General features: G+C 49.5%; 1 protein-coding gene across 1 annotated transcript in view; it reads left to right on the forward strand.

Moving 5' to 3' along the window:
- AFAP1L2 (actin filament associated protein 1 like 2) overlaps window positions 1-12,450 on the forward strand; it is a 509,415-nt gene that overhangs the window by 311,477 nt on the left and 185,488 nt on the right. Inside the window, exon 4 of the mRNA XM_085603289.1 lies at window positions 117-217. Within this exon, the coding sequence (XP_085459415.1) occupies window positions 117-217 (101 nt within the window). The remainder of the gene's footprint in view (window positions 1-116; window positions 218-12,450) is intronic.

The raw sequence follows: 12,450 nt of genomic DNA on the forward strand, positions 1-12,450 counted from the left end.
AGTTACTGTTGGCATCCTGCCCTCCAAATAGTAAGAAGCAAAGCCCTTCTTTAATGCTCAGACATCCCACATGAATTGCCCAAGTGACACTGTTCTTTTGTCTCTTTGTCTTGCAGTAGTGGATCTCCTAGTTACAAACTCTTTGACCAATGGGGAATTGGGACAGGCTGCGTCTCCCCCTCAGAAGAGCCTTCCTGATCTCCCGCCACCCAAAATTGTAAGTGTGGTTTTCTTCAGCGCTTGTCACATGTCCACATCACAGTCCTCTTGTCGGGTTTCATAAGTGGGTTACGTGACTAATGCTACAGCGTAAGACATATTTTCTTTTTTGAGTCGCAATAAATGGATGCAGAATTATGGGAAACACTAACTTGTAATCTTGAGCAAACCCATTTTTGTGTACTGAATCCTAAAATGTCATATTATTAGAATTTGTAGATTGCTGTTAGGATGGCCTTGTATCAAAAGGTGTAGCTATCAATGGTGCAGCAGGTTAGGTGGCATCGGCCACATGTGTTTGACGAACCCTTTACACCACAATTGTAACTGTATATTACTTCACATCAGGGGTAATTTCCTTGCCTGCATCAGGTCCCATGACACTTGTCAGTTCTCTGGGGTGCCTCAGATTGCGATTCTGGGGTTTCCATCACAGATCATAGTTTGAGCTTTCCTGTGATAATTTGTGTGTTGCACTCTGGCATGTCTCTATATGTGCGGAAGCATTATGATCATTTATCTGTGAGTGCTTGAATTTTGGTTTCTGCGAGATCTACTGCAGGTCTTTCATAAATTGCTTCTGGATCTCTTGGAAAGAGAACATGTCACTGGTCAAACATTTAGATGGGTTGGGCTGGTGTTGCTGGCTCTAAGGTATCTTTGAGTTGTGTAGATTCATGTGAGATGTCTGCATGAAGTACTTAGTACGATGTTTGTCCATAGTGCATCTTGGTATGCGTTTTGTGATCAACATGATAGCCAAATATATGGTATAAAAGTGTTGGGCTCTATGTATGTGGAATATTGTATCCAGCGCGTAATGTTGGATAATATGTGTTGTTGTTGCATTGTGGCAAATTATTTTGACTTCTTTTAATTTTATCTGCATCCTTAGCATTTACTAACTAGAATGGGGTATTAGGGTGCTCCATGTTTTCATTAAAAGAGCATAAACAGGGGGAGGAGCCAAGATGGCGGACGGACAGGACGTCTGAGCTCCCGGCTCCGCAGCCCGTCTGCTGTTTATATGACATCCTGATCTTTAATCCTGCCTACGGTGCGAGCAAATGTAACCACGAATGCGCTGATACTTTCCGCATTCCTCCGATGTCCCCGCCGGCTTTTTTGGTCGAGGATTCATAGAGTTTGCCGACTTCGGACCTTGCCCACGCACCCTGGCCCGACCACCGTCACCGGACACCGCTTATCACGTACGGTGAGACGACCTGGGGCTGGACCGGCGCCTGGGGAAATGTGACCGGATGTGGAGTGGGCGGCTTGGCGGAGCCTTCTTCGCGACGGAGAGAATTCCTGTAGGATTGGGCCCGGGCTGGCGAACCTTCCTTTGTCCTGCTACCAGCGGTCAGAGCGGTATCCGTTTTAGAGCGCCCACCACCCGCATTGCAATACAGCCGAGGGCTCTCCCATCGAGTGAGCCCCGTATAGCGAGCAGTAACTTTTCTTGCCTTAACTACTATTCCTCCGCCCTATGGAGTCGCCCTCACCCCTCCGCTGTGGGCTAACTGCCAAAATGGTGGCGGTGCCGGTCTACCTCGCCGGAAAGACGGAAGCCTCCATACCCCTGACGCAAGCTTCCCTGCCTACTGTCGAGCTGGAGGGTGTCCTGGTGGCGCCTTTACATACTGCCGACATGCGGAAGCGAGGAGCAGACCTGACCTATGGTGATATCCTTCTAGCCCTGGAAGACTTGAGGGCGACATGGTGCCAACACACTCGAGAACTGGAGCGGAAGATCGATGCTGCTATGCCATCCAGGGAACTACTGCGGTTGTCTGACCCCCCAATGCCTCTCATTCCCTTCGAGGTAGATACAATGTGGCGACAGGGGGATACTGTGGAACGTCCTCTCCCTGGCTACAGTGTCGAGTGTTCTCTTAATGACAAAGTTGCAGATACAAAGCTCCCTTCCACTTTACAAGCTGAGACTCTGCCTCTGCAAGTGTTGCCACGGCTTCCTCAACAACGCCGGAGTGTGTGCCGTTCTGTGGGGAAAACTGTGTTGGTTACTATCGCTGTGGTGATGGTTTATGATTGGGAACTCTCGCTTCCTCTCCCTCTGCGTCTTCTATGCCGGGAGCGGCCATCTTGCTCCTTTGTTCTGCCTGAGGTACACTCCCAGCGGTGGCCATGCTTGGTGGGGTCTCCGCGTTCTGGCCAGGGCTGATGTTGTCTCCCTTGATGATCCTGCCTGACCGCCTGGCATGACCCGGACTAGAATATTTGTCCATGTATTTGCTGTGCCGCATGTGTGTAATTTGCTATTGTTGATTGCGGGGGTGGATCTGTGGGGCCACTTAGGATCGGGCCAGGGCTGGGCGATTCCCTTTAGTTTGCTGTACGTATTGGCGGGCGGGTACTAGGACGGGACTGCTAATTATCTGATTTATTTGCACATTTGGAATGGAGTCTCCCCACCTGCTGCTTTGCTTGCTACTTCAGTTGTGCTGATGATATTCAGGGTGGGGGATGCTTATGGGGCTGTGGTGACCGGGAGTATGTAAAATTTCCTCCTCCTGCCTTCTCTGGGAGTCGGAGACTGGGAGGTTCTTTCCCACTCTCCGGACTCTCTTCCTACTTGGGGTTCATTTGGGGCGACAGGCATGCCTATTGGGGGGGGGGTGGGCCGTGGCCTTCCGCTGGTATGCAGGGTGGGGGGATGGGATGTGTTCTATGTCTTTTCTTTGTCTCTATGGCCCTCTTTCTCTTTCTTTCTCTCTTCTTCTTCGGTTTCTTTTTCTTTTATGTTTCTTTGTTTCTTCGGGGTCGGGGTTCAGTGTTAGTTGGGAGTTTATCGTGTTCTATCATTCTGTGGTATAGTGTTTGCTCTTACTTCCCGGATGGTGGCCACCTGTTTCCTTGCAAACGCTTTCCTATATAACGCCTCCTTCTGGGAGCTCCGTGAACGGTTATGTCTCTCCTGGTCAATGTTAGCTTCGACTCCTTTCGTAGTTCACTACATTGTACTCGACAAAATCATAAAATTAAACCTTTTCTTATCCTGACATTATTGTTCTATGTTCTACAATGTCATAGCGGCCGGCCCCGAGGGGTTGTAGGCAGACGCTGTGTATTGTGCATTTACCGAAATAAAGGTTTTAATAAAAAAAAAAAAAAAAAAAAAAAGAGCATAAACATAGTAATCCCATTGGTGACCAGAGCAAAAACAATGCAACCTATCGAAGGTCAGGTTTCTGCATAACGCTATACATTTTGGCCAAAAGTTGAAAAATCCGATTTGGAACAGCAGTAACAATCCCAATCACTGTTGCTGAATCTATGCAACCATATCAAAATGGAAATTGTTCCTATTATTGCTGTGTTGGGAAATGCAAATTTTGAGGAGGGTTAGAGGCCTCAACCCCTTACATACTCCCACAGCCGGAAGATCTAAAGGTGGCTAGCCATAATTGGGTCTAGCCTAAGACTCTAGCCTGAATAACTCGAGTACTCCTTTAACTCTTTTCATTTCATAATTCTCAAATACTGAACATGGAACACCATCATCAACCTCTATGACATTTTGTAAATATAACTCTCTAATTACCCTTCTTATTGTGACTTGATGTTTTACAAACTGTATTCAAACTTTACACTGTTGCTGGCTTATGCAAATATTTTGTGTCTATTTGATTATGCCCACAACGTTTATTGTTAAAATTCTTCCCTCGCATGCTCCCTGTATTTCTTGTTCCCTGTTTGCGCGCTCTCTCTGCAACATTAACTGTCCTTCCTTTGCCGTGCTTTCTTTGCTTTCTTCACCCTTCTCTCTTTCTCTTCTTATCGTTTCTCCTTTTGTGTCTTACTCGCAAACCTCCCTTGATTCGCAACTCTCATGCCCTATTCAACGTCACTTGCTCCCTTGGGCATTACTAAGATCCCATAATCTTTATTTCGTATCCTGTGCGCATTTTTCTTAAAATCACCGTCTTTCTCCCTACTGTTTTTCTTCCCTCCCATAAACTGCCTTGATCGATTCCTTAATTGCGATTTTTAAGGAATCGCAATTAAGGAATTGCAAAAGCCTATGCATGTAGGAATCACTATAAAAATAGAGATTCCTACAAATTCCTTAATTGCGACTCGCAAATTGCGAGTCGCAATTAAGGAATGCCGTCCCAATCATTCCTATGGGCCTCCAGGCCCATAGGAATGATTTGGAGATTGCATGAGCAAATTGCGAGTACCAGTAGGTACTCGCAAATTGCTCATGCAATTTCAAGGGTGCAAGGGTGTCAAAATGACACCCTATTGCACCCCTGAAATTGATCTGTGCATATATGTTGCACACACACATGCTCTAAGGGCATGTGTGTGCGCAACATGAAACTTTGAAAAATGCACAAAAGTGCATTTTTCAAAGTTTTTGCAAATTACCATGAAGTTCAACTTCATGGTAATTTGCTCCCCCTATTAGCGAAATCGCTAATATTTTAACTTTAATGCATTGCATTTAAGGAATCTCAATTTGGGATTCCTTAAATGCAATCGCAATTTAAGGAATCGCTATTTAGAGATTCCTTAAATTGCGATTTTTGCATTTGGGATGATGCATCCCAAATGCAAAAATACCGGTCGCAAAGGGGCAGATTCTGCTAATCTGCCCGTTTGCGACCAGTTTTCTCGTCGATGCATGTGGCACTTTATTTTTAATTTTGCCAGTGCTGAACAGCATCGTTGAAAAGCAAGGACCAAGACAAAAAATGAGACTTAATGGTTTTACCAGTGCTTGAAATTCTATGTTGCTGGTTTAGTTTTATTTTCATATCTCAGAACAGCACAACTTCGGACTGAGTCAGTCTGCTACAGCCCAACCCCAGACCCTCGAAAAGAGATTGGTCATCTAACCATGCTAAAGTAATATTTCAAGTCAGCAACTTACTTGTCTTGGTTTTCATGCTCGATGTTTTAAATTAAACAATTAATATAAAAACACATAGCAAGTGCTGTGTACAATGATTCAATAAAACCATCTGATGACATTTAGTTAGTATTCACTCGGCCTTCGGTCTCATGGTTTATTTTGTCACCAAAACCCCTCAATGTGCAATACTGAACCATAATACAGTTACCCAGAAACACACTGTCTGAGGTTCAGGGTTTTGCTCTGAGTGCATGCAGCAAGGTAGTTTTACTCAGGTTGGGCTGTATACAGGCAGACAAAGCCCAGCCTGAGTGAACCAGCATTAGGTTTTTAGGTCCCGCCTAGCATTGCTGCGCACATCCGTAGCTCACTCGGCGAGATTTATTGCAGATGAGTACTTTGAGAAAAGGGCTTGAAGCCCCTCCCCTTATTCCCATTGGCTTGCATCACCCTTTATGTTAAACGGTGGGCTGCCATTGGAAATAAGGTTTCTAGGGTGCCTCCTTTTCGCTTTTTTGTCCGGCCCATCCGGACTGGCTTGCCGGCATTACGGCTGTCGTGACGAAGTTTCTTATCAGAAGCTTCGTCACGCTGCCTTGCACGCTCCAGTCCGGCTCTCTGATGGTAACGGGCTTGGTTTAGTAGGATTTCCCCATCTTTAATGGAGAAGTGTGGCTCAAAGGTTAGAGCGGCAGACCTCGATGCAGAGCACTGGTCCGGGACCAGGGTTCGATTCCCGCCGCGGCAGGGTCTCGGGCTATAAATTCCTTGGACCGGATATTCTCGCCTCAGTGCCTATTCTAATCTTGGGTCCCACGCTGCAACTCTGGGCAATAGCTTGCTTAATCTCCACAACGGCCCCAACAGCGCTGGGATGCCTGGCCTCACCATGGGGGTGCCCAGGAGTGGACACTTCACACGGAAAGCCAGGAAGGGTTCCTTCAGTGGTATGAGTACAGCGCTGAGATACCCGTAGTGGTCATCGGCGCTATATAAATACCTATACATTTACATTTACATTTGGGCATCCTTCCAAGGTGTGCATGGCTTGCGTAGCTGCTTTTTCTTACTTTGTTTTTTTTTATATCTTAACATTTCTATAGCACAAACTCGACCCGAAGCTTTCGGAGCGCTTCACATAAGCACCATATTCCAGCACTGCCATCACCAGTCGCCCTCATACACCCACCAGGCTCCAACAGACATACACAGAGAAGCCCATTAGGGGTTATAGCCACAACACAGACACCTGGGTGCCGTGGCGGGTGTATGCACGCGCCACAAACTGAATTCGACTCAAGTGTGCACGCCGGCACGGGCACACTCCGGCACCTACAGCGAATGCATGAACACGCCCAAGCCACCCGGGACACCAGGAGGCACAATCTGACTGAAGCAGAATACCACCGGTCAATCCGTTCAGGCCACCCTTTCCGGCTTCTTACACGTAAACTCTACCTAGCCTCCAGTGCCACCCTTGCCTGCTGGGCTACAGTAGGAATCCACTTATATACACCGTGGCATGGGAACGCAGTCAGAATGTGCGTATGGTCTTTTATGAAGTGATCTACTCATAAAATAGCAGATACGGAATCGTGCGGATATCGGTGTGGACTGAAATATACCAACACACATCTCGGCATATAGCTCCTTGACGCGGCATCAAGCGCTCACTGAGGCAGAGCCATGATGGTGGTGACTACCAAGGCATAGTCTCCACACTGCCCGGACCGGACAAAACCTCCTCACTTCCCTGGTACTCTGGACAATCCTAACTCTGTCCAGTCACATCCCATGTCATTGCCCTGTCTATCCATGAACTGCCCTCGTCCGGAATGGCCTGCTGCCTTAAACGCTGCCTGGTGTTTCCGTGTCCCAGCACTGCCCCCTTCTCCCCGCAGTGATTTCCTTCTGCCTCTGCAGTCTGCCTTTCTCTCCACCCGGCCGAACAGGTCGTTCAGTTTCCATCTATGTGGAAACATCTGTGCCGTCCTGGCACACTAAGTGTTCCCGCCGCCCCAGCAAAGTTTACACAATGCCCCAAATGTGCATGGCCCTTTCCCAGTCCACTGTCCCTGCACAGTTCCCCCTGTCCCACCGCCAGCCAGTGCCCTTCCCCCCTTTAGTGTATTATTATTAGTGTCCTTATCCCCTGGCTGGGCCCAGTCCGATCAGTTCCTCCGAGTCCCTGCACCCTTGTCACCACTCTCTGAGGATCCTCAGCCCCTCCCCACCTACTGGATGCAAAAAGAAAGCAGCAGCTCCCCAAGCTGCGGGGGGAGCTCCAAAAAGGAGGAATGCCGCTGCCCGCGTCTCACGCAGGGGGACATCAGCAGGGCAGCCTTCTAGTGGCCGCCCGTCGGAGCCTCCCCCCCCCCCTGCTCCGCCTCTCTAGCGAGGCCGCGCCTCGGGGAGGGGAGGCCCCAATGGGTTTGTCCTGGGGAGGCGTGCCACGAGGGTGGGCGAGGCTAGACCCCCCTTTTAGGCGCCTCACCCCCTCAGATCTTCCTCTGCTTCCTGCGCCGCTCCTCCTGGCCACGCGAATTCTGACGCCGACTCGTCAGGTTTCGAGATCGTTGCGGGAAGGACCACGAGGTTAGTTTCTTGACACCCGCCCTCCTCCCCAGCTGGGTCCCACCACTTAGGGACCGGTCCCAAGCATGTTCTCACCCGGGCCCTAATTTAGATGAGCCTGTGGGCCGTGTGGGTACCCGGCCTGGGACTGGGAGGGGGCAGGGAGGTGGTCGCAGTCGGGGCTTTCAGGCGAGCAGGGAGCTAGCAGTTTCTTCCTGGGCCATGTCGTTCTGGAGGGGTGGGGGGGTTTGGTACGGGGCAAGTTTCCGAGCCGACCAATGCGTTAGGCCCCGGCATCTCGCTGGGGCGGAAGTTAGACTGAGGGGTCTTGGTGGCATGCCCGGAGCTAGAGCTCTGAGGGGGCCTGGTGCGAATATCGCACTCGTCCGTGCCGTTCCACAGCGCGCGACGTTGAGCGCCTTTGGGGGATTTCGAGGCCCAGTTTAGCTGGGGGGGGGGCGTTTGTTTGCGGCGCGCAGGCGCTCGAGCCTGTCCAAAAGCTTGGCAGTACAGGCCCGGGCCCAGCACCTAGACTGCCTCCCACCCTTCCCCGAAACGGGGGTTATATGTAGACACGCAACGGAAGTAGGGAAGGAGCGTGTGCGGCGAAAGTTTCACACTTATTATAAACGATATCAATGCACTTCCATGGGTTGCGGCACGTGCCATGGAATTTCTACTATACCAGCTGCAAACTATCTTGAGTACACGGCATGCACTGCTTGCTGGCATCCTTGTAGATTCCCATTATCAGATTAACTTCAAGCATGCCCAGACCCTAATACCCCGGAGCTCAGTCCAATAGGCTTCCAGAAGCAAATGCGGGAATTGCAAAAAGTCAGTGTATTGCCTTATATAATATGTTGGCGCATGCGCAGAAAGCATCCAACTGGTAGTGGCGGAGAGAATCCCCGGTACCGGGAAAGGCAACGTTTAGAAACAGAGGAAGGCTGTAGAGTTCCCCTAGCAGGATGACCATCCCCGGTCCATCGCCGCGGTTTTAGTTTGAGCCTGCCCTGTGTTAGGATGCTGGGACCGCAGCAAGGCTCCCCCCGGGGGTGGCGGTGGCAGCAGCAGCCCAGTTGGCGTAGAGGAAGATCGCACCATACTTGCTTCGTATGTGGAGCAATACCTGGACTGCATCGAGTCGCTGCCGCTTGAGATTCAGCGCAGCGTCTCCCTGTTGCGGGAGATAGGCACGCGTTACCGAGGTAAGGAGGAGGCGCTTGCGCCGTGTGCGAGAAGCGTAAATAGTGTTCAGCCTACAACAGGTTGTGGGTGTCATCCCGGGGCGCCCAACTAGAGTGGCATAGGTCCCCACGTCATACCTAGCTCATTACTATAGTGGCCATCGGAAACCCCCCACGCATCATCCTGGAGACTGGGTGTTTGATGTGCTCGGGGTATGTATCCACATCCAGTGTCCTCAGAACTATGGGGAAATGCGCTTTCCAGTGTCTCGCCGCTCTGCTACACATCACGACCCACAAAGAGCCTGATATGTTCTCTGGCTGTCAGATGCGATGTGGCAGTGGTGATGATTTTGAATACCGATGGTGAAGCCTCGTTACTCCGTATATGATTTTAATTTTGGAGACGCAGTTGTTTTCTTTATGATCCGTTGCACATTGTCTCAAGTGAATTTGGTGGTCAGGGCTGTGATAGGCAACGAGAAAACCCTCGACTGAAGTCTGTAGTTATAGCATCAAATCCGCCATTTTGACAGCACAGCATAAGTCTCTGTGTTTAGTCCGGTCGCCTGTTACTTGCAATTGTAACTCGGAGCCTTGAAATGAAATAGTGCGCATTTGTTTTGGATCCGGGACCTGCAACACACTGCAAAGTATTCATTATTAGAGCATTGATTAGCACATGAGGCCTCAGGTTAGATCACCCGATTTCTCAGTTTCTTACATCATGTGCACAGCAGGCATGACGTGCATCGGAGAAACCACCCTCTGTTGCACTTCAGGCCCTCGGCTTTCGCGGTGTTTTGTGTCAAATGCAGTTGGGCAGCTTTGCACACACTACCGTGTCCTCCGGAAATCGGACGTTCAGGGCCCGTTTTGGAAGCTAAGCAGGGTCGGGACTGGTTAGCACTTGGATGGGAGGCCAGAATGGGATCTGCAGGACGTTGTCGAAAGCCATTATGCAACAGGTTGTGTGTTGCGGTGGTCAAATGTAGCATAAGGGGGGCACTAGCTTCACACTGGGAGAGGGGGAGTTGCCAGCGCAAGGTTGCAGCAGGGAATGATAAGAGAGGTTGTTCGTTTCTACCAGCGGTGTTAGGCTAAGATTGCAGACGCTTCCCCTGCTGGGTACAATGATCCAAGATGTTCTTTTTGTCCGGCTGGGGACATACTACAACAATTTCGTGTGGCACGCAAGCCCTCTCCTTCGATTGTGTGTGCTTAGGATATTCTTATGCCTCGCTGTCTTTGACTCTATCATTGTGGTTTCCCAGGCTTGCCTAGGCATCCCTTTTAGCTGCTATGTTTTACCCATGGGCCACACACGGCGGGTGCTTGTTTCCCCAGAGAAGGTGGCTGCAGGGCTGTGCACGGTCTAGGTGCCTGCTCAGTGCTATGCACATCCTGCCCTTTGGTGCCCCAAACAGGCCCTCTCTCGCCCAGTATGCGGGTTGCGCTGGCTGGGCGCGACAGCCCTTATCCCGCCCGTAAAAGAACAGGGCAGCACGGCCCAGGAACAGTAACAATTTAATAAGGGCTGCATGTATGGGCTGAGATGCCGCATTTGTGGTGGCATGTTGCATCGTATCGGTCATGGAGTTAGCAGTGAGTGCGGGGTCCTGTAGTGGCCGTGGCTTCTTCCCTGAACGGCTGCCTTTTGTTTTCGCCTGGTTGGGCCAGCCAGTTCTTGAATTCCCTCCACCTGCTGTGCGAGAATACGCCCAGGGTGGATCAAATTTTGAGTCCTAGGCAACGCCACAAACTTGCCAAGCAGCAACCTTCGTGCTGCCGTGGGGTCCTAATTATGATGCTTTTGTCCTATGTTGAAATGGGCCCACTGGTGATCCTCAATTTTAACAGTTGTATCAGGCTTTATATGTACAGCCTCATTGAGTTAACCTCAATGGAGCAGGTCACCCCGGAACTTTTAATAGTGCTGCAATTGCCCACTCTGCTAAAATACTGTATCTAATTACCTGTGCTTATTTGTCAGGGTGGATCCGGGCGCTCGGCACTGTCGCTTAATTTTTATATGGCACTTGGGGACAGTCGGCCACAAGTAGGTGCTGTCTGTCTTTTAGAGACAACAACGACAAGTGTGGTGATGTGATAGGTTGGCAGCATGGCAGAGTCAAACGTGTGGTGGGCACTAAAGGGGCATCCAGCCCTGGCTTACAGGTATACAAATCAAGCATGCGACATTTGGAATCTGTGAGGCTGTGGGCACAGCGGGGTTGCACATAGGTCAACCATAGTGGGGTGTCGCATGTCTTCTGCTCATGTTTCAAAACTAGGGGCAGTTACTTGGGCATGCTCCTTGCTGTAAGCAGCGCGCAAATATAATGCATGTTTAATTAGGGGCATGGTATACCACTAGAACAGCATATTACTAAATCCTCCAGTATCTCCAAGATTCAGGCTCTCCCATTTCTCCCTGTGGTGGGCTAGCAATTCCGGGCTATCCAAAGCGAACCAGGGCATGGTTGGTTCAGCACCAAGGGTCAGGTTGGTCAGCAGGTAGGGTTACCGGGGCTAGGACTATAGCAAGGAAGCAGGAGGGGCTGTGTATGGGTCACCCCACATGGGGTGCAGTGACTGCAATTATGGGCACATTACAAACCTCCCCTCAATCCAGATTTTCTCCATTCAAGATTCACCATGTTACAGGATGCTTCTATTAAACAGCATCCCCTGCCTGTACAACCATAGTTACGTGGGGGAGGAAGCTGACTTCCAGCTGGGGGGATTTAACAAAAATCTAAACTCACGCAGACACCATCATGCAACCCTCAATACATAATTAAGTCCTGTTAAAGGACTACGTTATTGATTGCTTACTGCGTTTTGGAAAGTGGCGCTTTTGTACACAGGATGTGGAGGGATATGCAGGCTTTGTTTGTTTTCAGTTCTCATGAGCCTTCGATTGCTCAGTGGATAGAGCGGAGGACTGTAGTGGGGGAGCTGACACCCTTAAAAAACCAGGAAGGAAAAAGAGAAAAAAAAAAAAAAAACGAAGTCGGTGTAGAGCACCCACCACTATATGTGAGGAGCATGATAAAAATGCAAGTCATGTAGCTACCAATTTTGCATCATGAAAACGTAAAACATTTCTAGTAAATGTGTTGTGGCTAGAAGTTAGGAACATAAAGTCGTTTCCGGAAAATGTCATAGCAGTCCATTAATTATAGTTGAAGTCACCTGCCGCATCATTTGGACGATCAGAAAGAATTGGGCTGTTTATGAACTTTCTGCCCTTTGTAAGGAGCGGTGTAGTTGGGAAATAGTATTAATGTATTATGTGCACCTCGTGAATAGTCAAGTTGCCATAAGGAATGCTAAGGTATTGAGTGCAGCTTGTCATACAGCTCATCTGGGTACATTGAAATGTTAGTGTATCGCTTGGGGGAGGTTGGATCCCAGATACGTGTAGACGCCTGCTTTGCTGAAGAGAGGATTTCCACGTGGGGGTTACTGCGTAGGAAAAAAGAGGATTTCACCTGGTTTGTCACAAGAATTTTTCTCTATCATGGTTCCTCAAGTAGTTAGACTGGCTCTATGCTAAGCGCTCCCACTTTCAATACTGAT

The sequence above is a fragment of the Triturus cristatus genome, chromosome 1_2 (assembly GCF_964204655.1).
Source record: "Triturus cristatus chromosome 1_2, aTriCri1.1, whole genome shotgun sequence".
Lineage (NCBI taxonomy): Eukaryota > Metazoa > Chordata > Amphibia > Caudata > Salamandridae > Triturus > Triturus cristatus.